Source organism: Strongylocentrotus purpuratus, unplaced genomic scaffold (genome assembly GCF_000002235.5).
Source record: "Strongylocentrotus purpuratus isolate Spur 01 unplaced genomic scaffold, Spur_5.0 spur5_scaffold_17, whole genome shotgun sequence".
Lineage (NCBI taxonomy): Eukaryota > Metazoa > Echinodermata > Echinoidea > Camarodonta > Strongylocentrotidae > Strongylocentrotus > Strongylocentrotus purpuratus.
Genome location: NW_022145602.1, coordinates 18,315,726 through 18,341,681, shown reverse-complemented (window position 1 = coordinate 18,341,681; position 25,956 = coordinate 18,315,726). Strand labels below are relative to the sequence as shown.

The window sequence follows — 25,956 nt, the reverse complement described above, 5'->3', positions numbered from 1 at the left end:
CTGCCTTATTGATGTGGACCCCATCTCTGCCGAGGTGCCTGTCACCTATGTTTTCGTTGTCAACGAAACCCCATCTCCTTTCACGGGCAGCTCTTCTCAATCGCCCATTAACCCCATCGACACTGCGCCTCTGGTGAACCGATTCCCATCTGCGGTGTATAACACCAGACAAGCATACATCGCAGCCTTTTGCTGCAATCACGTCTGCTAATGCTATGATGTCATCGGCGGTGGATGTACTACCATTACCTTTCGACAAGTCATTTGACCCAACATGTAGAATGACGTCTCCTTTCGCCTTTACACCCTCAGTAGCCTTCTTAGAGGAGATATCAGCCACCGTTGCCCCTGGGTTCGGATGGCAGACTACTCGATGTTTTCGGCTCAGGAGTCGGCCCTCGATGTGCTTAATCATCGAGTCGCCTTCGATGACAACATCAGGTAGCTTAGACAAGCGGCGTTGGCGATGCCCTTGTCGGTACTCATTGGTTTGGTCGCTCGTCGACATCGAAGTCGAAGGCTTTGCGTCAGTGCCTTTGAAAACAGCAGCAGGTACCTCCAACAAGCGGCGCTGGCGATGCCCATCTCGGTACTCTTTCATCTGGTCGCTCGTCGACATCGGAGTAGGAGGCTCGACGTCTGTGCCTTCGAGGACAGATTCATGTAGCTCAGACAAGCAGCGCTGGCGATGCCCATCTCGGTACTCTTTCATCTGGTCACTAGTCGACATCGAAGTAGCAGGCTCAGCGTCAGTGACATGATTATCCGCAAGGACATCAAACCTATTCTTCGTCGGGACGGTATAAACATTTCCTGGTCGATTATCATACCTCGCGGGATTAACGCTTGAGATAGTTCCCACTATCTCATTGAGATCTATTTTCTCCTTTACCAGATCAGCACTATCGAACTTAGCTTCAAGATGGATAAGCCTGTCGGCTAGTTCATGAACTGACGACAAAACTAGATTGAATAGGTCATAGAGATCAGCTTGCTCAGTATTCGTCTCCTGATTTCTTTTGTCATTACTCGCTTGATGGATATTGTCATTGATTGCACTTTGCAGCCTATTTACCAAAGTTTCTTTTACACCATTTTTATTTAGACCACGTTTCTGCAGTTCAGCTTTGAGTTCCTTCACACGGAGACTTCTTACGTTAACGATGGTCATTGTGACGTCATTTAATATAATTGTTCACCTGTTTGCTGAAAAGTACTGCGTTAACATCAGTGCGTAATAAATACTGAGATAACTCACTAGCGCACACTTGCGTTGTATCATTGCGCTCACTTGCGCTGTATCCAAGATGAATTCTGCGTAAAGTGTTTATATTGCGCTTAATGTTCAAAAATCAAGAAAATAAATATTTAAAAATTGACCAAAATAACAGTATAAAATGGCCAAAATCTTGAAAAGTCTAAAAATTTGTGAAAAATGAATTACACAAATCTCACCACTATCCTTTCGTCGTCAGTTTGGTATAAAAAGTTTCTTTGAGTCCATTATTTGGCTGCAGAAAAGTGCAATTTTCAGGAGCTCGCGAAAAACACGTCCATCTCTCTTGAATCTCTAAACATCAGTCAGGAAACGGTTCCGAGAAATTTCCTGAGCCCGTGCAGTTAACAGACGATGGACCAATAAGGTTATAACCAGTCGGACAAGAGAAGTTGCATCGTTCATTGTAGCTTACTGATGTATCGGGTGAACACGAAGAATTTACGTTGTCGTCTAATGCAGGTACGGTGCACGTTATCTCTGAGTTAATATTGAAAGAATCAGGCAAATCATGAGTGCCTTTAGAAACATTCAAATGGTCTTGCCACTTATATTCATGAACCCGACCCTAATTTCCGAAACTTCCTTAAAAGGCGAAACCCTCACTTCTTGTTGCTAACCCCAATTGGAGAGCATGCTCTGAGCTATAGATGTAGTAAATAACTCGAAAATCAATAAAAGTGGCAAACACGGCCAAATACAACATCGTTTAAGTCATACATATTTCGGGTGATGACCAGCAAAAGACGGGCACAAAAGACTGGCACAAAAAATCCCTTCTGCCAAAAATGTCTTTAAAAAAAAGGCAGGACTGTCTCCACTTTCATCATAGCCCAGCGTTATTGTGAAAGTGAGTTTAGTAATTTTAATTGTTTCTATATTCATTTCTGAGATAATTGAGCGTTAATGTCTGTTTACCCACGATAAACACTAGTGACTAGGTAATAACATCAAAAGACACATCTCTATACGATCGTTAATTTGGAGCCACGTCACCCAACGTCACTTGTAACGCCTTGCTTAGTACTCGCGTAACATTCCTGGGGTCACCACTGCAAACATAAGGTCTTTCGTTATACTAATCCCATTCTTTATATATATAATTTCTTAAACTGAAGCTCTTTGAAGTTCAACATTTCGTCTTTTGAACAAATATGGATTGGGCTGAAAAGAGTAACTATGACAAAGAATTAAAGGAACGCCTATCTATTTAAATGTCATGAGCTCGCTGTGACAATGAATATCCGGTCAAGGCTGGTGACCGGACGGCTTCCACTATACAAGAATAGTTATAATATTCAGTTCTTGTATAGCGCGTATCATAATTATATAACGTCACTTTGCTTCCAAAGAGCTTTGAAAATCATTAGCCTAGCTCCGGCGACAGCCGTTATGAAAGCACAGTGTATTTCAAGGAATAATCCAACCAGATTTGCGAAAAGCAGCCCTCATTGCATGAGGATTTTGTTAAAAGAGAGGTAACTGAGTCAAGATCCTTAACCAATATACCACAGTGCTCCTATATTACACTTACCCACACACTCAGGAAACGGTTCCGAGAAATTTCCTGAGCCCGTGCAGTTAACAGACGATGGACCAATAAGGTTATAACCAGTCGGACAAGAGAAGTTGCATCGTTCATTGTAGCTTACTGATGTATCGGGTGAACACGAAGAATTTACGTTGTCGTCTAATGCAGGTACGGTGCACGTTATCTCTGAGTTAATATTGAAAGAATCAGGCAAATCATGAGTGCCTTTAGAAACATTCAAACGGTCTTGCCACTTATATTCATGAACCCGACCCTAATTTCCGAAACTTCCTTAAAAGGCGAAACCCTCACTTCTTGTTGCTAACCCCAATTGGAGAGCATGCTCTGAGCTATAGATGTAGTAAATAACTCGAAAATCAATAAAAGTGGCAAACACGGCCAAATACAACATCGTTTAAGTCATACATATTTCGGGTGATGACCAGCAAAAGACGGGCACAAAAGACTGGCACAAAAAATCCCTTCTGCCAAAAATGTCTTTAAAAAAAAGGCAGGACTGTCTCCACTTTCATCATAGCCCAGCGTTATTGTGAAAGTGAGTTTAGTAATTTTAATTGTTTCTATATTCATTTCTGAGATAATTGAGCGTTAATGTCTGTTTACCCACGATATACACTAGTGACTAGGTAATAACACCAAAAGACACATCTCTATACGATCGTTAATTTGGAGCCACGTCACCCAACGTCACTTGTAACGCCTTGCTTAGTACTCGCGTAACATTCCTGGGGTCACCACTGCAAACATAAGGTCTTTCGTTATACTAATCCCATTCATTATATATATATAATTTCTTAAACTGAAGCTCTTTGAAGTTCAACATTTCGTCTTTTGAACAAATATGGATTGGGCTGAAAAGAGTAACTATGACAAAGAATTAAAGGAACGCCTATCTATTTAAATGTCATGAGCTCGCTGTGACAATGAATATCCGGTCAAGGCTGGTGACCGGACGGCTTCCACTATACAAGAATAGTTATAATATTCAGTTCTTGTATAGCGCGTATCATAATTATATAACGTCACTTTGCTTCCAAAGAGCTTTGAAAATCATTAGCCTAGCTCCGGCGACAGCCGTTATGAAAGCACAGTGCATTTCAAGGAATAATCCAACCAGATTTGCGAAAAGCAGCCCTCATTGCATGAGGATTTTGTTAAAAGAGAGGTAACTGAGTCAAGATCCTTAACCAATATACCACAGTGCTCCTATATTACACTTACCCACACACTCAGGAAACGGTTCCGAGAAATTTCCTGAGCCCGTGCAGTTAACAGACGATGGACCAATAAGGTTATAACCAGTCGGACAAGAGAAGTTGCATCGTTCATTGTAGCTTACTGATGTATCGGGTGAACACGAAGAATTTACGTTGTCGTCTAATGCAGGTACGGTGCACGTTATCTCTGAGTTAATATTGAAAGAATCAGGCAAATCATGAGTGCCTTTAGAAACATTCAAACGGTCTTGCCACTTATATTCATGAACCCGACCCTAATTTCCGAAACTTCCTTAAAAGGCGAAACCCTCACTTCTTGTTGCTAACCCCAATTGGAGAGCATGCTCTGAGCTATAGATGTAGTAAATAACTCGAAAATCAATAAAAGTGGCAAACACGGCCAAATACAACATCGTTTAAGTCATACATATTTCGGGTGATGACCAGCAAAAGACGGGCACAAAAGACTGGCACAAAAAATCCCTTCTGCCAAAAATGTCTTTAAAAAAAAGGCAGGACTGTCTCCACTTTCATCATAGCCCAGCGTTATTGTGAAAGTGAGTTTAGTAATTTTAATTGTTTCTATATTCATTTCTGAGATAATTGAGCGTTAATGTCTGTTTACCCACGATATACACTAGTGACTAGGTAATAACACCAAAAGACACATCTCTATACGATCGTTAATTTGGAGCCACGTCACCCAACGTCACTTGTAACGCCTTGCTTAGTACTCGCGTACGATTCCTGGGGTCACCACTGCAAACATAAGGTCTTTCGTTATACTAATCCCATTCATTTATATATATAATTTCTTAAACTGAAGCTCTTTGAAGTTCAACATTTCGTCTTTTGAACAAATATGGATTGGGCTGAAAAGAGTAACTATGACAAAGAATTAAAGGAACGCCTATCTATTTAAATGTCATGAGCTCGCTGTGACAATGAATATCCGGTCAAGGCTGGTGACCGGACGGCTTCCACTATACAAGAATAGTTATAATATTCAGTTCTTGTATAGCGCGTATCATAATTATATAACGTCACTTTGCTTCCAAAGAGCTTTGAAAATCATTAGCCTAGCTCCGGCGACAGCCGTTATGAAAGCACAGTGCATTTCAAGGAATAATCCAACCAGATTTGCGAAAAGCAGCCCTCATTGCATGAGGATTTTGTTAAAAGAGAGGTAACTGAGTCAAGATCCTTAACCAATATACCACAGTGCTCCTATATTACACTTACCCACACACTCAGGAAACGGTTCCGAGAAATTTCCTGAGCCCGTGCAGTTAACAGACGATGGACCAATAAGGTTATAACCAGTCGGACAAGAGAAGTTGCATCGTTCATTGTAGCTTACTGATGTATCGGGTGAACACGAAGAATTTACGTTGTCGTCTAATGCAGGTACGGTGCACGTTATCTCTGAGTTAATATTGAAAGAATCAGGCAAATCATGAGTGCCTTTAGAAACATTCAAACGGTCTTGCCACTTATATTCATGAACCCGACCCTAATTTCCGAAACTTCCTTAAAAGGCGAAACCCTCACTTCTTGTTGCAAACCCCAATTGGAGAGCATGCTCTGAGCTATAGATGTAGTAAATAACTCGAAAATCAATAAAAGTGGCAAACACGGCCAAATACAACATCGTTTAAGTCATACATATTTCGGGTGATGACCAGCAAAAGACGGGCACAAAAGACTGGCACAAAAAATCCCTTCTGCCAAAAATGTCTTTAAAAAAAAGGCAGACTGTCCCCACTTTCATCATAGCCCAGCGTTATTGTGAAAGTGAGTTTAGTAATTTTAATTGTTTCTATATTCATTTCTGAGATAATTGAGCGTTAATGTCTGTTTACCCACGATATACACTAGTGACTAGGTAATAACACCAAAAGACACATCTCTATACGATCGTTAATTTGGAGCCACGTCATCCAACGTCACTTGTAACGCCTTGCTTAGTACTCGCGTAACATTCCTGGGGTCACCACTGCAAACATAAGGTCTTTCGTTATACTAATCCCATTCTTTATATATATAATTTCTTAAACTGAAGCTCTTTGAAGTTCAACATTTCGTCTTTTGAACAAATATGGATTGGGCTGAAAAGAGTAACTATGACAAAGAATTAAAGGAACGCCTATCTATTTAAATGTCATGAGCTCGCTGTGACAATGAATATCCGGTCAAGGCTGGTGACCGGACGGCTGCCACTATACAAGAATAGTTATAATATTCAGTTCTTGTATAGCGCGTATCATAATTATATAACGTCACTTTGCTTTCAAAGAGCTTTGAAAATCATTAGCCTAGCTCCGGCGACAGCCGTTATGAAAGCACAGTGCATTTCAAGGAATAATCCAACCAGATTTGCGAAAAGCAGCCCTCATTGCATGAGGATTTTGTTAAAAGAGAGGTAACTGAGTCAAGATCCTTAACCAATATACCACAGTGCTCCTATATTACACTTACCCACACACTCAGGAAACGGTTCCGAGAAATTTCCTGAGCCCGTGCAGTTAACAGACGATGGACCAATTAGGTTATAACCAGTCGGACAAGAGAAGTTGCATCGTTCATTGTAGCTTACTGATGTATCGGGTGAACACGAAGAATTTACGTTGTCGTCTAATGCAGGTACGGTGCACGTTATCTCTGAGTTAATATTGAAAGAATCAGGCAAATCATGAGTGCCTTTAGAAACATTCAAACGGTCTTGCCACTTATATTCATGAACCCGACCCTAATTTCCGAAACTTCCTTAAAAGGCGAAACCCTCACTTCTTGTTGCTAACCCCAATTGGAGAGCATGCTCAGAGCTATAGATGTAGTAAATAACTCGAAAATCAATAAAAGTGGCAAACACGGCCAAATACAACATCGTTTAAGTCATACATATTTCGGGTGATGACCAGCAAAAGACGGGCACAAAAGACTGGCACAAAAAATCCCTTCTGCCAAAAATGTCTTTAAAAAAAAGGCAGGACTGTCCCCACTTTCATCATAGCCCAGCGTTATTGTGAAAGTGAGTTTAGTAATTTTAATTGTTTCTATATTCATTTCTGAGATAATTGAGCGTTAATGTCTGTTTACCCACGATATACACTAGTGACTAGGTAATAACACCAAAAGACACATCTCTATACGATCGTTAATTTGGAGCCACGTCACCCAACGTCACTTGTAACGCCTTGCTTAGTACTCGCGTAACATTCATGGGGTCACCACTGCAAACATAAGGTCTTTCGTTATATTAATCCCATTCTTTATATATATAATTTCTTAAACTGAAGCTCTTTGAAGTTCAACATTTCGTCTTTTGAACAAATATGGATTGGGCTGAAAAGAGTAACTATGACAAAGAATTAAAGGAACGCCTATCTATTTAAATGTCATGAGCTCGCTGTGACAATGAATATCCGGTCAAGGCTGGTGACCGGACGGCTTCCACTATACAAGAATAGTTATAATATTCAGTTCTTGTATAGCGCGTATCATAATTACATAACGTCACTTTGCTTCCAAAGAGCTTTGAAAATCATTAGCCTAGCTCCGGCGACAGCCGTTATGAAAGCACAGTGCATTTCAAGGAATAATCCAACCAGATTTGCGAAAAGCAGCCCTCATTGCATGAGGATTTTGTTAAAAGAGAGGTAACTGAGTCAAGATCCTTAACCAATATACCACAGTGCTCCTATATTACACTTACCCACACACTCAGGAAACGGTTCCGAGAAATTTCCTGAGCCCGTGCAGTTAACAGACGATGGACCAATAAGGTTATAACCAGTCGGACAAGAGAAGTTGCATCGTTCATTGTAGCTTACTGATGTATCGGGTGAACACGAAGAATTTACGTTGTCGTCTAATGCAGGTACGGTGCACGTTATCTCTGAGTTAATATTGAAAGAATCAGGCAAATCATGAGTGCCTTTAGAAACATTCAAACGGTCTTGCCACTTATATTCATGAACCCGACCCTAATTTCCGAAACTTCCTTAAAAGGCGAAACCCTCACTTCTTGTTGCAAACCCCAATTGGAGAGCATGCTCTGAGCTATAGATGTAGTAAATAACTCGAAAATCAATAAAAGTGGCAAACACGGCCAAATACAACATCGTTTAAGTCATACATATTTCGGGTGATGACCAGCAAAAGACGGGCACAAAAGACTGGCACAAAAAATCCCTTCTGCCAAAAATGTCTTTAAAAAAAAGGCAGACTGTCCCCACTTTCATCATAGCCCAGCGTTATTGTGAAAGTGAGTTTAGTAATTTTAATTGTTTCTATATTCATTTCTGAGATAATTGAGCGTTAATGTCTGTTTACCCACGATATACACTAGTGACTAGGTAATAACACCAAAAGACACATCTCTATACGATCGTTAATTTGGAGCCACGTCATCCAACGTCACTTGTAACGCCTTGCTTAGTACTCGCGTAACATTCCTGGGGTCACCACTGCAAACATAAGGTCTTTCGTTATACTAATCCCATTCTTTATATATATAATTTCTTAAACTGAAGCTCTTTGAAGTTCAACATTTCGTCTTTTGAACAAATATGGATTGGGCTGAAAAGAGTAACTATGACAAAGAATTAAAGGAACGCCTATCTATTTAAATGTCATGAGCTCGCTGTGACAATGAATATCCGGTCAAGGCTGGTGACCGGACGGCTGCCACTATACAAGAATAGTTATAATATTCAGTTCTTGTATAGCGCGTATCATAATTATATAACGTCACTTTGCTTTCAAAGAGCTTTGAAAATCATTAGCCTAGCTCCGGCGACAGCCGTTATGAAAGCACAGTGCATTTCAAGGAATAATCCAACCAGATTTGCGAAAAGCAGCCCTCATTGCATGAGGATTTTGTTAAAAGAGAGGTAACTGAGTCAAGATCCTTAACCAATATACCACAGTGCTCCTATATTACACTTACCCACACACTCAGGAAACGGTTCCGAGAAATTTCCTGAGCCCGTGCAGTTAACAGACGATGGACCAATTAGGTTATAACCAGTCGGACAAGAGAAGTTGCATCGTTCATTGTAGCTTACTGATGTATCGGGTGAACACGAAGAATTTACGTTGTCGTCTAATGCAGGTACGGTGCACGTTATCTCTGAGTTAATATTGAAAGAATCAGGCAAATCATGAGTGCCTTTAGAAACATTCAAACGGTCTTGCCACTTATATTCATGAACCCGACCCTAATTTCCGAAACTTCCTTAAAAGGCGAAACCCTCACTTCTTGTTGCTAACCCCAATTGGAGAGCATGCTCAGAGCTATAGATGTAGTAAATAACTCGAAAATCAATAAAAGTGGCAAACACGGCCAAATACAACATCGTTTAAGTCATACATATTTCGGGTGATGACCAGCAAAAGACGGGCACAAAAGACTGGCACAAAAAATCCCTTCTGCCAAAAATGTCTTTAAAAAAAAGGCAGGACTGTCCCCACTTTCATCATAGCCCAGCGTTATTGTGAAAGTGAGTTTAGTAATTTTAATTGTTTCTATATTCATTTCTGAGATAATTGAGCGTTAATGTCTGTTTACCCACGATATACACTAGTGACTAGGTAATAACACCAAAAGACACATCTCTATACGATCGTTAATTTGGAGCCACGTCACCCAACGTCACTTGTAACGCCTTGCTTAGTACTCGCGTAACATTCATGGGGTCACCACTGCAAACATAAGGTCTTTCGTTATATTAATCCCATTCTTTATATATATAATTTCTTAAACTGAAGCTCTTTGAAGTTCAACATTTCGTCTTTTGAACAAATATGGATTGGGCTGAAAAGAGTAACTATGACAAAGAATTAAAGGAACGCCTATCTATTTAAATGTCATGAGCTCGCTGTGACAATGAATATCCGGTCAAGGCTGGTGACCGGACGGCTTCCACTATACAAGAATAGTTATAATATTCAGTTCTTGTATAGCGCGTATCATAATTACATAACGTCACTTTGCTTCCAAAGAGCTTTGAAAATCATTAGCCTAGCTCCGGCGACAGCCGTTATGAAAGCACAGTGCATTTCAAGGAATAATCCAACCAGATTTGCGAAAAGCAGCCCTCATTGCATGAGGATTTTGTTAAAAGAGAGGTAACTGAGTCAAGATCCTTAACCAATATACCACAGTGCTCCTATATTACACTTACCCACACACTCAGGAAACGGTTCCGAGAAATTTCCTGAGCCCGTGCAGTTAACAGACGATGGACCAATTAGGTTATAACCAGTCGGACAAGAGAAGTTGCATCGTTCATTGTAGCTTACTGATGTATCGGGTGAACACGAAGAATTTACGTTGTCGTCTAATGCAGGTACGGTGCACGTTATCTCTGAGTTAATATTGAAAGAATCAGGCAAATCATGAGTGCCTTTAGAAACATTCAAACGGTCTTGCCACTTATATTCATGAACCCGACCCTAATTTCCGAAACTTCCTTAAAAGGCGAAACCCTCACTTCTTGTTGCTAACCCCAATTGGAGAGCATGCTCTGAGCTATAGATGTAGTAAATAACTCGAAAATCAATAAAAGTGGCAAACACGGCCAAATACAACATCGTTTAAGTCATACATATTTCGGGCGATGACCAGCAAAAGACGGGCACAAAAGACTGGCACAAAAAATCCCTTCTGCCAAAAATGTCTTTAAAAAAAGGCAGGACTGTCCCCACTTTCATCATAGCCCAGCGTTATTGTGAAAGTGAGTTTAGTAATTTTAATTGTTTCTATATTCATTTCTGAGATAATTGAGCGTTAATGTCTGTTTACCCACGATATACACTAGTGACTAGGTAATAACACCAAAAGACACATCTCTATACGATCGTTAATTTGGAGCCACGTCATCCAACGTCACTTGTAACGCCTTGCTTAGTACTCGCGTAACATTCCTGGGGTCACCACTGCAAACATAAGGTCTTTCGTTATACTAATCCCATTCTTTATATATATAATTTCTTAAACTGAAGCTCTTTGAAGTTCAACATTTCGTCTTTTGAACAAATATGGATTGGGCTGAAAAGAGTAACTATGACAAAGAATTAAAGGAACGCCTATCTATTTAAATGTCATGAGCTCGCTGTGACAATGAATATCCGGTCAAGGCTGGTGACCGGACGGTTTCCACTATACAAGAATAGTTATAATATTCAGTTCTTGTATAGCGCGTATCATAATTACATAACGTCACTTTGCTTCCAAAGAGCTTTGAAAATCATTAGCCTAGCTCCGGCGACAGCCGTTATGAAAGCACAGTGCATTTCAAGGAATAATCCAACCAGATTTGCGAAAAGCAGCCCTCATTGCATGAGGATTTTGTTAAAAGAGAGGTAACTGAGTCAAGATCCTTAACCAATATACCACAGTGCTCCTATATTACACTTACCCACACACTCAGGAAACGGTTCCGAGAAATTTCCTGAGCCCGTGCAGTTAACAGACGATGGACCAATTAGGTTATAACCAGTCGGACAAGAGAAGTTGCATCGTTCATTGTAGCTTACTGATGTATCGGGTGAACACGAAGAATTTACGTTGTCGTCTAATGCAGGTACGGTGCACGTTATCTCTGAGTTAATATTGAAAGAATCAGGCAAATCATGAGTGCCTTTAGAAACATTCAAACGGTCTTGCCACTTATATTCATGAACCCGACCCTAATTTCCGAAACTTCCTTAAAAGGCGAAACCCTCACTTCTTGTTGCTAACCCCAATTGGAGAGCATGCTCTGAGCTATAGATGTAGTAAATAACTCGAAAATCAATAAAAGTGGCAAACACGGCCAAATACAACATCGTTTAAGTCATACATATTTCGGGTGATGACCAGCAAAAGACGGGCACAAAAGACTGGCACAAAAAATCCCTTCTGCCAAAAATGTCTTTAAAAAAAAGGCAGGACTGTCCCCACTTTCATCATAGCCCAGCGTTATTGTGAAAGTGAGTTTAGTAATTTTAATTGTTTCTATATTCATTTCTGAGATAATTGAGCGTTAATGTCTGTTTACCCACGATATACACTAGTGACTAGGTAATAACACCAAAAGACACATCTCTATACGATCGTTAATTTGGAGCCACGTCACCCAACGTCACTTGTAACGCCTTGCTTAGTACTCGCGTAACATTCATGGGGTCACCACTGCAAACATAAGGTCTTTCGTTATATTAATCCCATTCTTTATATATATAATTTCTTAAACTGAAGCTCTTTGAAGTTCAACATTTCGTCTTTTGAACAAATATGGATTGGGCTGAAAAGAGTAACTATGACAAAGAATTAAAGGAACGCCTATCTATTTAAATGTCATGAGCTCGCTGTGACAATGAATATCCGGTCAAGGCTGGTGACCGGACGGCTTCCACTATACAAGAATAGTTATAATATTCAGTTCTTGTATAGCGCGTATCATAATTACATAACGTCACTTTGCTTCCAAAGAGCTTTGAAAATCATTAGCCTAGCTCCGGCGACAGCCGTTATGAAAGCACAGTGCATTTCAAGGAATAATCCAACCAGATTTGCGAAAAGCAGCCCTCATTGCATGAGGATTTTGTTAAAAGAGAGGTAACTGAGTCAAGATCCTTAACCAATATACCACAGTGCTCCTATATTACACTTACCCACACACTCAGGAAACGGTTCCGAGAAATTTCCTGAGCCCGTGCAGTTAACAGACGATGGACCAATTAGGTTATAACCAGTCGGACAAGAGAAGTTGCATCGTTCATTGTAGCTTACTGATGTATCGGGTGAACACGAAGAATTTACGTTGTCGTCTAATGCAGGTACGGTGCACGTTATCTCTGAGTTAATATTGAAAGAATCAGGCAAATCATGAGTGCCTTTAGAAACATTCAAACGGTCTTGCCACTTATATTCATGAACCCGACCCTAATTTCCGAAACTTCCTTAAAAGGCGAAACCCTCACTTCTTGTTGCTAACCCCAATTGGAGAGCATGCTCTGAGCTATAGATGTAGTAAATAACTCGAAAATCAATAAAAGTGGCAAACACGGCCAAATACAACATCGTTTAAGTCATACATATTTCGGGTGATGACCAGCAAAAGACGGGCACAAAAGACTGGCACAAAAAATCCCTTCTGCCAAAAATGTCTTTAAAAAAAGGCAGGACTGTCCCCACTTTCATCATAGCCCAGCGTTATTGTGAAAGTGAGTTTAGTAATTTTAATTGTTTCTATATTCATTTCTGAGATAATTGAGCGTTAATGTCTGTTTACCCACGATATACACTAGTGACTAGGTAATAACACCAAAAGACACATCTCTATACGATCGTTAATTTGGAGCCACGTCATCCAACGTCACTTGTAACGCCTTGCTTAGTACTCGCGTAACATTCCTGGGGTCACCACTGCAAACATAAGGTCTTTCGTTATACTAATCCCATTCTTTATATATATAATTTCTTAAACTGAAGCTCTTTGAAGTTCAACATTTCGTCTTTTGAACAAATATGGATTGGGCTGAAAAGAGTAACTATGACAAAGAATTAAAGGAACGCCTATCTATTTAAATGTCATGAGCTCGCTGTGACAATGAATATCCGGTCAAGGCTGGTGACCGGACGGTTTCCACTATACAAGAATAGTTATAATATTCAGTTCTTGTATAGCGCGTATCATAATTACATAACGTCACTTTGCTTCCAAAGAGCTTTGAAAATCATTAGCCTAGCTCCGGCGACAGCCGTTATGAAAGCACAGTGCATTTCAAGGAATAATCCAACCAGATTTGCGAAAAGCAGCCCTCATTGCATGAGGATTTTGTTAAAAGAGAGGTAACTGAGTCAAGATCCTTAACCAATATACCACAGTGCTCCTATATTACACTTACCCACACACTCAGGAAACGGTTCCGAGAAATTTCCTGAGCCCGTGCAGTTAACAGACGATGGACCAATTAGGTTATAACCAGTCGGACAAGAGAAGTTGCATCGTTCATTGTAGCTTACTGATGTATCGGGTGAACACGAAGAATTTACGTTGTCGTCTAATGCAGGTACGGTGCACGTTATCTCTGAGTTAATATTGAAAGAATCAGGCAAATCATGAGTGCCTTTAGAAACATTCAAACGGTCTTGCCACTTATATTCATGAACCCGACCCTAATTTCCGAAACTTCCTTAAAAGGCGAAACCCTCACTTCTTGTTGCTAACCCCAATTGGAGAGCATGCTCTGAGCTATAGATGTAGTAAATAACTCGAAAATCAATAAAAGTGGCAAACACGGCCAAATACAACATCGTTTAAGTCATACATATTTCGGGTGATGACCAGCAAAAGACGGGCACAAAAGACTGGCACAAAAAATCCCTTCTGCCAAAAATGTCTTTAAAAAAAAGGCAGGACTGTCCCCACTTTCATCATAGCCCAGCGTTATTGTGAAAGTGAGTTTAGTAATTTTAATTGTTTCTATATTCATTTCTGAGATAATTGAGCGTTAATGTCTGTTTACCCACGATATACACTAGTGACTAGGTAATAACACCAAAAGACACATCTCTATACGATCGTTAATTTGGAGCCACGTCACCCAACGTCACTTGTAACGCCTTGCTTAGTACTCGCGTAACATTCATGGGGTCACCACTGCAAACATAAGGTCTTTCGTTATATTAATCCCATTCTTTATATATATAATTTCTTAAACTGAAGCTCTTTGAAGTTCAACATTTCGTCTTTTGAACAAATATGGATTGGGCTGAAAAGAGTAACTATGACAAAGAATTAAAGGAACGCCTATCTATTTAAATGTCATGAGCTCGCTGTGACAATGAATATCCGGTCAAGGCTGGTGACCGGACGGCTTCCACTATACAAGAATAGTTATAATATTCAGTTCTTGTATAGCGCGTATCATAATTACATAACGTCACTTTGCTTCCAAAGAGCTTTGAAAATCATTAGCCTAGCTCCGGCGACAGCCGTTATGAAAGCACAGTGCATTTCAAGGAATAATCCAACCAGATTTGCGAAAAGCAGCCCTCATTGCATGAGGATTTTGTTAAAAGAGAGGTAACTGAGTCAAGATCCTTAACCAATATACCACAGTGCTCCTATATTACACTTACCCACACACTCAGGAAACGGTTCCGAGAAATTTCCTGAGCCCGTGCAGTTAACAGACGATGGACCAATTAGGTTATAACCAGTCGGACAAGAGAAGTTGCATCGTTCATTGTAGCTTACTGATGTATCGGGTGAACACGAAGAATTTACGTTGTCGTCTAATGCAGGTACGGTGCACGTTATCTCTGAGTTAATATTGAAAGAATCAGGCAAATCATGAGTGCCTTTAGAAACATTCAAACGGTCTTGCCACTTATATTCATGAACCCGACCCTAATTTCCGAAACTTCCTTAAAAGGCGAAACCCTCACTTCTTGTTGCTAACCCCAATTGGAGAGCATGCTCTGAGCTATAGATGTAGTAAATAACTCGAAAATCAATAAAAGTGGCAAACACGGCCAAATACAACATCGTTTAAGTCATACATATTTCGGGCGATGACCAGCAAAAGACGGGCACAAAAGACTGGCACAAAAAAATCCCTTCTGCCAAAAATGTCTTTAAAAAAAAGGCAGGACTGTCCCCACTTTCATTATAGCCCAGCGTTATTGTGAAAGTGAGTTTAGTAATTTTAATTGTTTCTATATTCATTTCTGAGATAATTGAGCGTTAATGTCTGTTTACCCACGATATACACTAGTGACTAGGTGATAACACCAAAAGACACATCTCTATACGATCGTTAATTTGGAGCCACGTCACCCAACGTCACTTGTAACGCCTTGCTTAGTACTCGCGTAACATTCCTGGGGTCACCACTGCAAACATAAGGTCTTTTGGTATACTAATCCCATTCTTTATATATATAATTTCTTAAACTGAAGCTCTTTGAAGTTCAACATTTCGTCTTTTGAACAAATATGGATTGGGCTGAAAAGAGTAACTATGACAAAGAATTAAAGGAACGCCTATCTATTTAAATGTCATGAGCTTGCTGTGACAATGAATATCCGGTCAAGGCTGGTGACCGGACGGTTTCCACTATACAAGAATAGTTATAATATTCAGTTCTTGTATAGCGCGTATCATAATTACATAACGTCACTTTGCTTCCAAAGAGCTTTGAAAATCATTAGCCTAGCTCCGGCGACAGCCGTTATGAAAGCACAGTGCATTTCAAGGAATAATCCAACCAGATTTGCGAAAAGCAGCCCTCATTGCATGAGGATTTTGTTAAAAGAGAGGTAACTGAGTCAAGATCCTTAACCAATATACCACAGTGCTCCTATATTACACTTACCCACACACTCAGGAAACGGTTCCGAGAAATTTCCTGAGCCCGTGCATTTAACAGACGATGGACCAATTAGGTTATAACCAGTCGGACAAGAGAAGTTGCATCGTTCATTGTAGCTTACTGATGTATCGGGTGAACACGAAGAATTTACGTTGTCGTCTAATGCAGGTACGGTGCACGTTATCTCTGAGTTAATATTGAAAGAATCAGGCAAATCATGAGTGCCTTTAGAAACATTCAAACGGTCTTGCCACTTATATTCATGAACCCGACCCTAATTTCCGAAACTTCCTTAAAAGGCGAAACCCTCACTTCTTGTTGCTAACCCCAATTGGAGAGCATGCTCTGAGCTATAGATGTAGTAAATAACTCGAAAATCAATAAAAGTGGCAAACACGGCCAAATACAACATCGTTTAAGTCATACATATTTCGGGTGATGACCAGCAAAAGACGGGCACAAAAGACTGGCACAAAAAATCCCTTCTGCCAAAAATGTCTTTAAAAAAAAGGCAGGACTGTCCCCACTTTCATCATAGCCCAGCGTTATTGTGAAAGTGAGTTTAGTAATTTTAATTGTTTCTATATTCATTTCTGAGATAATTGAGCGTTAATGTCTGTTTACCCACGATATACACTAGTGACTAGGTAATAACACCAAAAGACACATCTCTATACGATCGTTAATTTGGAGCCACGTCACCCAACGTCACTTGTAACGCCTTGCTTAGTACTCGCGTAACATTCATGGGGTCACCACTGCAAACATAAGGTCTTTCGTTATATTAATCCCATTCTTTATATATATAATTTCTTAAACTGAAGCTCTTTGAAGTTCAACATTTCGTCTTTTGAACAAATATGGATTGGGCTGAAAAGAGTAACTATGACAAAGAATTAAAGGAACGCCTATCTATTTAAATGTCATGAGCTCGCTGTGACAATGAATATCCGGTCAAGGCTGGTGACCGGACGGCTTCCACTATACAAGAATAGTTATAATATTCAGTTCTTGTATAGCGCGTATCATAATTACATAACGTCACTTTGCTTTCAAAGAGCTTTGAAAATCATTAGCCTAGCTCCGGCGACAGCCGTTATGAAAGCACAGTGCATTTCAAGGAATAATCCAACCAGATTTGCGAAAAGCAGCCCTCATTGCATGAGGATTTTGTTAAAAGAGAGGTAACTGAGTCAAGATCCTTAACCAATATACCACAGTGCTCCTATATTACACTTACCCACACACTCAGGAAACGGTTCCGAGAAATTTCCTGAGCCCGTGCAGTTAACAGACGATGGACCAATTAGGTTATAACCAGTCGGACAAGAGAAGTTGCATCGTTCATTGTAGCTTACTGATGTATCGGGTGAACACGAAGAATTTACGTTGTCGTCTAATGCAGGTACGGTGCACGTTATCTCTGAGTTAATATTGAAAGAATCAGGCAAATCATGAGTGCCTTTAGAAACATTCAAACGGTCTTGCCACTTATATTCATGAACCCGACCCTAATTTCCGAAACTTCCTTAAAAGGCGAAACCCTCACTTCTTGTTGCTAACCCCAATTGGAGAGCATGCTCTGAGCTATAGATGTAGTAAATAACTCGAAAATCAATAAAAGTGGCAAACACGGCCAAATACAACATCGTTTAAGTCATACATATTTCGGGCGATGACCAGCAAAAGACGGGCACAAAAGACTGGCACAAAAAATCCCTTCTGCCAAAAATGTCTTTAAAAAAAAGGCAGGACTGTCCCCACTTTCATCATAGCCCAGCGTTATTGTGAAAGTGAGTTTAGTAATTTTAATTGTTTCTATATTCATTTCTGAGATAATTGAGCGTTAATGTCTATTTACCCACGATATACACTAGTGACTAGGTAATAACACCAAAAGACACATCTCTATACGATCGTTAATTTGGAGCCACGTCACCCAACGTCACTTGTAACGCCTTGCTTAGTACTCGCGTAACATTCCTGGGGTCACCACTGCAAACATAAGGTCTTTCGTTACATTAATCCCATTCTTTATATATATAATTTCTTAAACTGAAGCTCTTTGAAGTTCAACATTTCGTCTTTTGAACAAATATGGATTGGGCTGAAAAGAGTAACTATGACAAAGAATTAAAGGAACGCCTATCTATTTAAATGTCATGAGCTCACTGTGACAATGAATATCCGGTCAAGGCTGGTGACCGGACGGCTTCCACTATACAAGAATAGTTATAATATTCAGTTCTTGTATAGTGCGTATCATATTATATAACGTGCTATGCTTCCAAAGAGCTTTGAAAATCATTAGCCTAGCTCCGGCGGCAGCCGTTATAAAAGCACAGTGCATTTTCAGGAATTATCTAACCACATTTGCGAATAGCAGCTCTCATTGCATGAGGATTTTGTTAAAACAGAGGTAACTGAGTCAAAATCCTTAACCAATGTACCACAGTGCTCCTATATTACACTTACCCACACATTCAGGAAACGGTTCCGAGAAATTTCCTGAGCCCGTGCAGTTAACAGACGATGGACCAATTAGGTTATAACCAGTCGGACAAGAGAAGTTGCATCGTTCATTGTAGCTTACTGATGTATTGGGTGAACACGAAGAATTTACGTTGTCGTCAAATGCAGGTACGGTGCACGTAATCTCTGAGTTAATATTGAAAAGAATCAGACAAACCATGAGTGCTTCTAGAAACATTCAAACGTACTTGCCTTTGATATTCATGAGGTAGAATAAAATACATCCTCAGTATACATGTCTATAACGCATGAAATGTACTGCACTATGGGTGTCGTAGGTAACTTGAAAATGAAGTAGAATACAAATAAACATCCTCAGTATACATGTCTATAACGCATGAATGTACTGCACTATAGGTGAAGGAAATAACTTAAAAATGAAGTATATAGAATACAAATAAACATCCTCAGTATTCATGTCTAACACATAAAATGTACTATGCATTCATCCTGTTCATGTAGCCTTAAATTGTCATCCTGTAGAAGTCTCGACTCTATATCCAAAAGCCCTAAACCCCCATTAATCTCTATGCCAAAATAACATACCTTTACAGAAATACTTCCCAGTCAAGACTACCTTTAAAATATATGCTTATTAAACAGATCCCATCTTACTTATAGTATGTCAATCTTGTCGTTCCTATTTAGACTCATTGAACTTTCATCATAAATCTCAAAAACCTGACTGTATCTCAGTCTTTTTCTTTCACAACTCTTATTTATTTGACACTTATTTCATATGTCAACACCAACATTTGTCAACTTAAACAACCTTAAAAGAACAACCTGACAATATCATTATTACTAATCCTTGCGTGAATTTCATACTCACTATAAATACGGTACGTACTTTAAATGTAACCGTATGCAATATCATTCAACCTACCATACACATTACCATATAAATTAAATAACACATATTCGTACTCGAATGTGACACCAAATAATAATTAATTTTCTCCAATTCATTATGATACACTTCATAATATCTTTTATAAACTTTACTTACTTATTTTGCGGAAATTACTAGCGACTCTGAAATACCATTGCAATTTTCCCAAACCCGGAATTCTGGCCTCTTAATAACCGTCTAAAATCAAATGGCAGCTCACATCCATAGAAAAATGTGCTCTGCAACGTGTACACTGAAATCGATAGCTCAACACGTTATCTGTAAGGCCGTAGAAATACTGGCTGCGTTCCAGTGGGGTGAGAGTCTGATCCCGCTGTTCTTACTAGAGGAGAGGAGCTAATAGGTGACGCTGTTAGCTCTAGAAAAACTCTTATAACCCAATTACGAGAACACGACAAGGCGGATTGGGTCGCCTTCAAATAAACCCCGTCCTGCATCGGGCAGTAGCGATGCAGTACCTGTAGTTGGCGGATGATCCAAACCTTGGACAACGGTGGCTAAGGGGGAGCAGAGGGCAGGTCGGCAATATTTGCCGCCGCATTCAATATGACGTCATTGACAGCTGATTGGCTAGTTTGGTAGTGACGTCGAACGAGCTTTGTTTGTGCTGCAGTGATCGAGCGAGCGAAATAGTCTGCAAGCACAAACCCTGGTCAGTCGTAAAAGTGAGTCTGCACTATAAGACTACCATAGGCCATGTACTGTAGCTGCTCCTGACACAACCAGTAGGTAGCTGGGCTAGACTTCTCTCAAGGCACAATGATTTTTTGATTAAGTGTCAAATTAGGGTCTGTGCCTGCAGACTACGAGCGAAAATGAGACAATCGAAGCAATATGATGCCCAGGCGGCGATCGCCCGGGCACCAAGCGCATTTCGGTGCCTCGCCGATCACCGGTGGCCGGTGGGAGACCGCTCAGGAATGATGGAATCAGTCGGTCACTGCCGGGACGTCCCCCGGAGAGAAGCTTCCGGTTTCGCCAAGTTTTGACCTAAAATCGACAGGCGACCGACGGGAAAATGACAGCCCACCGCCCAAGCATTGCTGAGGCTATACACCCTGGTTGACTTCTCAAAAAATCGTTGGGCGATGCATAAATTCCAGCGGTGACCGAGCAGGCTACAAATCGGTCGGTCGCCGCTCTGTAATGTGACCATATAGCTTTAGTCATTTAAAGTTGATATTCTAAGAAAATCCCAAATATTGAGATAATTACCTCAATAGACAGCTTTTAACCCCCAGAATAACACTAAATGGTGTCCAACTGACAAAAACAAGTTAAGAATGGTGAATTAATGCGAGTAAACTCTACCAAAATATCTAAGACTGAAACCCGGAAGTGCATGTAGAGTCGGCCCTCTATCCGTGACGTCACTAACGGGACTCATGGGCTCAGTGAGAGTGAATGGCAGTGATATCCCTACGTAAATGCTATCCTGTCAGAGCTTAGATTTGTTGTTGTTAATGAGTATATTTGATTGATTTTCTGTTTTCATTTGAATGAAGAATAACGAAGCAACGTTTTCCAGTCGCTGATTCCTTTTTATATCCTCATATTCACCTATTTGGTAGAGATTTAAGACGAGTTTACTGCTTGGGAAACAAGGTTAAATCATGCACGTATGAATAGGCGGATGCATTTTGCGGATGTTTTGTAAAACGAATAGGCCTAAAACTATATGATAGTACTTGTGTGTGACTACCTCAAAAAAGGACACAGTACCAGTTAAACATAATATGTGGTAAAATATCAAACTTTGACGAGATCAAGCAAGCGCGCTTCCTCTGTAATATTTTGACAACGTCTGAGATTAGTGATCGAACGATATTCATCTGCGAGTGGTGCGGCTCTATAGCACGAACGTTCGTGAAGCGAGCAGAATCGGGATGTAAGACCAGGCCGCTGCTCTAGGCGCGGCATATGCTTGTGATGGAACGTACGTGCGCTAGTTACATGTTTATCGGCAATTGCAAGAGAATGAAAGCGACGTTACCAGCTAAAGGCCCGGTCACACAGGGAGGACGCATGGGGAACGCACGGCCAGCGCATTGGAAATTTGCAATTTGGGCCAGTGCGTTGTCGTTCGCTAGGCGTGCGTCATCATTCGTTACTCGTTCGTCGAGCGAGCTGGACCAACGCTGGACCAGCGCTATGCATGCGTCGTCATTCGCTGTGTGCGTCGGGATTTTTTGAGCATGCTCAAAAACGTGCGCCGAGCTCGACGCATGAATATACACGCCAAAGGCACGCCAGACATGCGTGGAGCGCGCTAGACCAGCGCCAGACATGCGTGGAGCACACGCCCTGTATACGCACAGCGCGCTAGCTACACGCCGTGCATTTTGTGTCAGCTCGCTAGCTTTTCCAAAATTATGACAAAAGTTAGGCACACGTTCTTTTCCGATTTCCAATGCGCTGGCCGTGCGTCGTAGAACGCGGTGCATGCGTGGACCATTCGTCCAGCGCGCTAGCAACACGCTGTGCATTCGTGGAAGTTGTTATCATGTGCGCTCTGTGTGCGCCCTGTGTGCGCCCTGTGTGCGCCCTGTATGCGTCCAGCGCGCTAGCAACACGCTATGCATTTGGTGTCAGTTAGCTGTAGCTTCGACAAAAGTTGGGCGCACGACAACGCACTGGCCAAAATTGCACATTTCCAATGCGCTGGCCGTGCGTTCCCCATGCGTCCCCTCTGTGTGACCGGGCCTTTAGAAAAACAACTAACAAAAGACCTGGGCGGGCCGCACAGAAACGCTGTTAGTAGCAGGTTTGTTAGCGCTAACAAGTCACTAACAAATCAGCCACTAACAACACGGGTAAAATGACCGTACAGGAAACGTTGTTAGAGCGCTGTTAGTTGATTTGAGCCATCGAGTTAGGTAAAATCTATGATTTGTGCGTAGATGTGACGTCATTTCGGTGATTTGCGCATGCGTCGGGTCGTTTGGCGTCGTCAGGCCAAATTTGCGAACCCGTTCATCGATGATTTGGGGTTCGTCAGAAAACTAGAGACCCGTCGTCATAATGACTTCATCTTGCTACATCGCAGCGTAAATCAGAAAGTAAAAACAGAAAGAGAAAGTGATAGAATGATAAAACCAAAGAATAACATAAGAGAAGATGATGGAAGGAAGAAACAAAGGATGAAATAAGGAAAGACAGAAAGAGAAAGTGATAGAATGATAAAAAAAAAGAATAACATAAGAGAAGATGATGGAAGGAAGAAACAAAGGATAAAATATGGAAAGACAGAAAGAAAAAGTGATAGAATGATAAAAAAAAAGAATAACATAAAAGAAGGTGAAAGAAGGAAAAAAACGTAGAATAACATTGGAAAAGACAGAAGAGAAAGTGATAGAAAGATAAAAACAAAGAATAACATAAGAGAAGATGATGGAAGGAAGAAACAACAAATAAAATAAGGAAAGACAGAAAGAGAAAGTGATAGAATGATACAAAAAAAAGAATAACATAAGAGAAGGTGAAAGTAGGAAAAAACAGAGAATAACATTAATAAAGACAGAAGAGAAAGTGACAGAAAGATAAAAACAAAGAATAACATAAGAGAAGATGATGGAAGGAAGAAACAAAGGATAACATAAGAAAAGACAGAAAGAGAAAGTGATAGAATGATCAAAAAGGGAGCGCACGCAAGAAATTATTCACTAACATTGTCACTATTGGTGCCCCTGGCACTGTAAGTAAGTTGTTAAAACATTACCACTACTGTTAGCTTCTATGCGGCCTTATGGCAAGCCGTTTTATCATTTAAACATATTTCTTGATATCAAGAAATCATTTCTTTATATCACGAAATCGAATTCTTGATATCACGAATTCAATTCTTGATATCAAGAATTCAATTCTTGATATCAAGAATTACCATTGCTTTACAATGTAAAATCATTTCTTGATATCAAGAATTCAATTCTTGATATCACAAATATGCTTTCTTGATATCACGAATTCATTTCTTGATATCAAGAAGTCGAAATCGTGATATCAAGAATTGAATTCTTGATATCAAGAAATGATTTTACGTTGTGAACCAATGGTAATTCTTGATATCAAGAAATCAATTCTTGATATCAAGAATTCGATTACTTGATATCAAGAATTCATTTCTTGATATCTAAACATCATTTCTTGATATCAAGAATTCGAATTCTTGATATCAAGAATTCATTTCTTGATATCAAGAAATAGATTTCTTGATATCACGAATTTTTATAGTGAATGCTTTCGAACACAAAGGTATTGCACGAATTCATACTGACATAAGCGCGCCGTTTTAACATTTATTCCGAAGTCCGGTGTGGGTTGTCGAAAGTCAATGTATCGCGAGAATTCAACTAATGCAAGAATACTTGTGCCAGTCTGCGTGCAGACCGGTGCAGTGTGGGTTGTCGAAAGTCAATGTGTCGCGAGAATTCAACTAATGCAAGAATACATGCTGCCAGTCTGTGCAAACCGGTGCAGTGTGGGTTGTCGAAAGTCAATGTGTCGCGAGAATTCAACTAATGCAAGAATACATTTCGACAACCCACACTGCACCGGTTTGCACAGAGTGGCAGCATGTATTCTTGCATTAGTTGAATTCTCGCGACACATTGACTTTCGCCAACCCACACAGGACCGGTCAGGCAGGATATAGGAATAAATGTTAAAACGGCGCGCTCAGTATGAATTCGTGCAATACCTTTGCGTTCGTAATCATTCACTATAACAATTCGTGATATCAAGAATTTAATTCTTGATATCACGAATTCGATTTCTTGATATCACGAATTCGATTTCTTGATATCACGAATTCGATTTCTTGATATCAAGAAATGAATTCTTGATATCAAGAAATCGAGTTCTTGATATCAAGAATTGAATTCTTGATATCAAGAAATGATTTTACGTTGTAAAGCAATGGTAATTCTTGATATCAAGAATTCATTTCTTGATATCAAGAATTGATTTCTTGATATCAAGAAATATGTTTAAATGATAAAACGGCTTGCCATACGGCCTTGAAATGTCAGGCTAACAGCGCTGATAGTGAATTCGACTAACGTGCGCTGTTTGCGTTAACAACGTTTCTGTGCGGCCGCCCCTGCTCCTCAGTGACTACCGGTGACAGAATTGGTAGATCGCACAATGCACAGCATGGAAGAAGATGAAGGATCTTCAGGGCGAAAGACGAAAGGCGAAAGACGAAAGGCGAAAGACATGGGAAAAAGGAAGAAGAAACCATCGGGAGATCGCTGTAAACTATGGTAATAAACTGTAGGTCCATTGTTCACTGCGTGCGGCCTGGGCCGATTTCCCCCCCCCCCCCCCCCCCCCCCCCCCCAAAAAAAAAAAAAAAAAAAAAAAATGACTGGTGAAAATATCGACTAATCCCATCGTTGGCATGTATATGTCATAATTTTTTTAATGGGGAATTGATATTAATACTATGAAATATTAGGGGAAGGTAAAGAATTGTACATAGAATTATGATTTATTAGACTTTTCAGCCTTTGAAACAAAATAAGCAGAAAATCGTATCTCTCTGCACATGCTTTCTATGGAACATCCAGGTACGTGAATATACTCTTCCCGGACGTGATGTCATAAATAGTAGACTAGCGCCGTGACTGATTTTCTATGCAAAGAGAGGCAGATATTTTCCACAATTCAATCGAGGATTTCGAATAGCTAGAATTTTTTTGTGATATATACTATGTAATTGAAAAACTTATAAATAACATATGCTTGCCGTAGGTACCAAATTAAGGGACATTTATTTGCTTAGAATATCAGCGTTAAGTAAATGAGACAAATCTGGTGAACTTCACATGACATTTTTTGAAGTTCAAAATGAATGCTGGTTTAAATTGTTATTATAAAGTTAGATTACAATGTCTTCTTTAATACCAGCATGTAATTGCATTAGGGTCCATATTGAGCTCAAGCTCTAGTTTGTGGTTAACATCCAATGTTAGGGGGAAATATTGAATCGGTAGTTGTAATTGTTTCTAGAAGAAAGGAAATTACATCGGTTTGAAAAGGTGTGTGTGTGTGTGTATTGGGTTTTTACAGACGTGTATCAATCAGATATGATTATTTA

The 25,956-nt window shown here is 40.1% G+C and overlaps 1 protein-coding gene across 1 annotated transcript; it reads right to left on the bottom strand.

Moving 5' to 3' along the window:
• Positions 1-1,577: 1,577 nt before the first annotated feature.
• LOC105447359 (sushi, von Willebrand factor type A, EGF and pentraxin domain-containing protein 1-like) lies at positions 1,578-19,106 on the bottom strand. The gene is made up of 15 exons (XM_030988279.1): positions 18,890-19,106; positions 17,655-17,837; positions 16,418-16,600; positions 15,180-15,362; positions 13,943-14,125; positions 12,707-12,889; positions 11,470-11,652; positions 10,234-10,416; positions 8,997-9,179; positions 7,761-7,943; positions 6,524-6,706; positions 5,288-5,470; positions 4,050-4,232; positions 2,811-2,993; positions 1,578-1,756 (listed from the first exon to the last, which is right to left on the bottom strand). The coding sequence occupies exons 1-15, from the start codon at positions 19,104-19,106 to the stop codon at positions 1,578-1,580; spliced, it is 2,775 nt and encodes a 924-aa protein (XP_030844139.1).
• Positions 19,107-25,956: the final 6,850 nt, after the last annotated feature.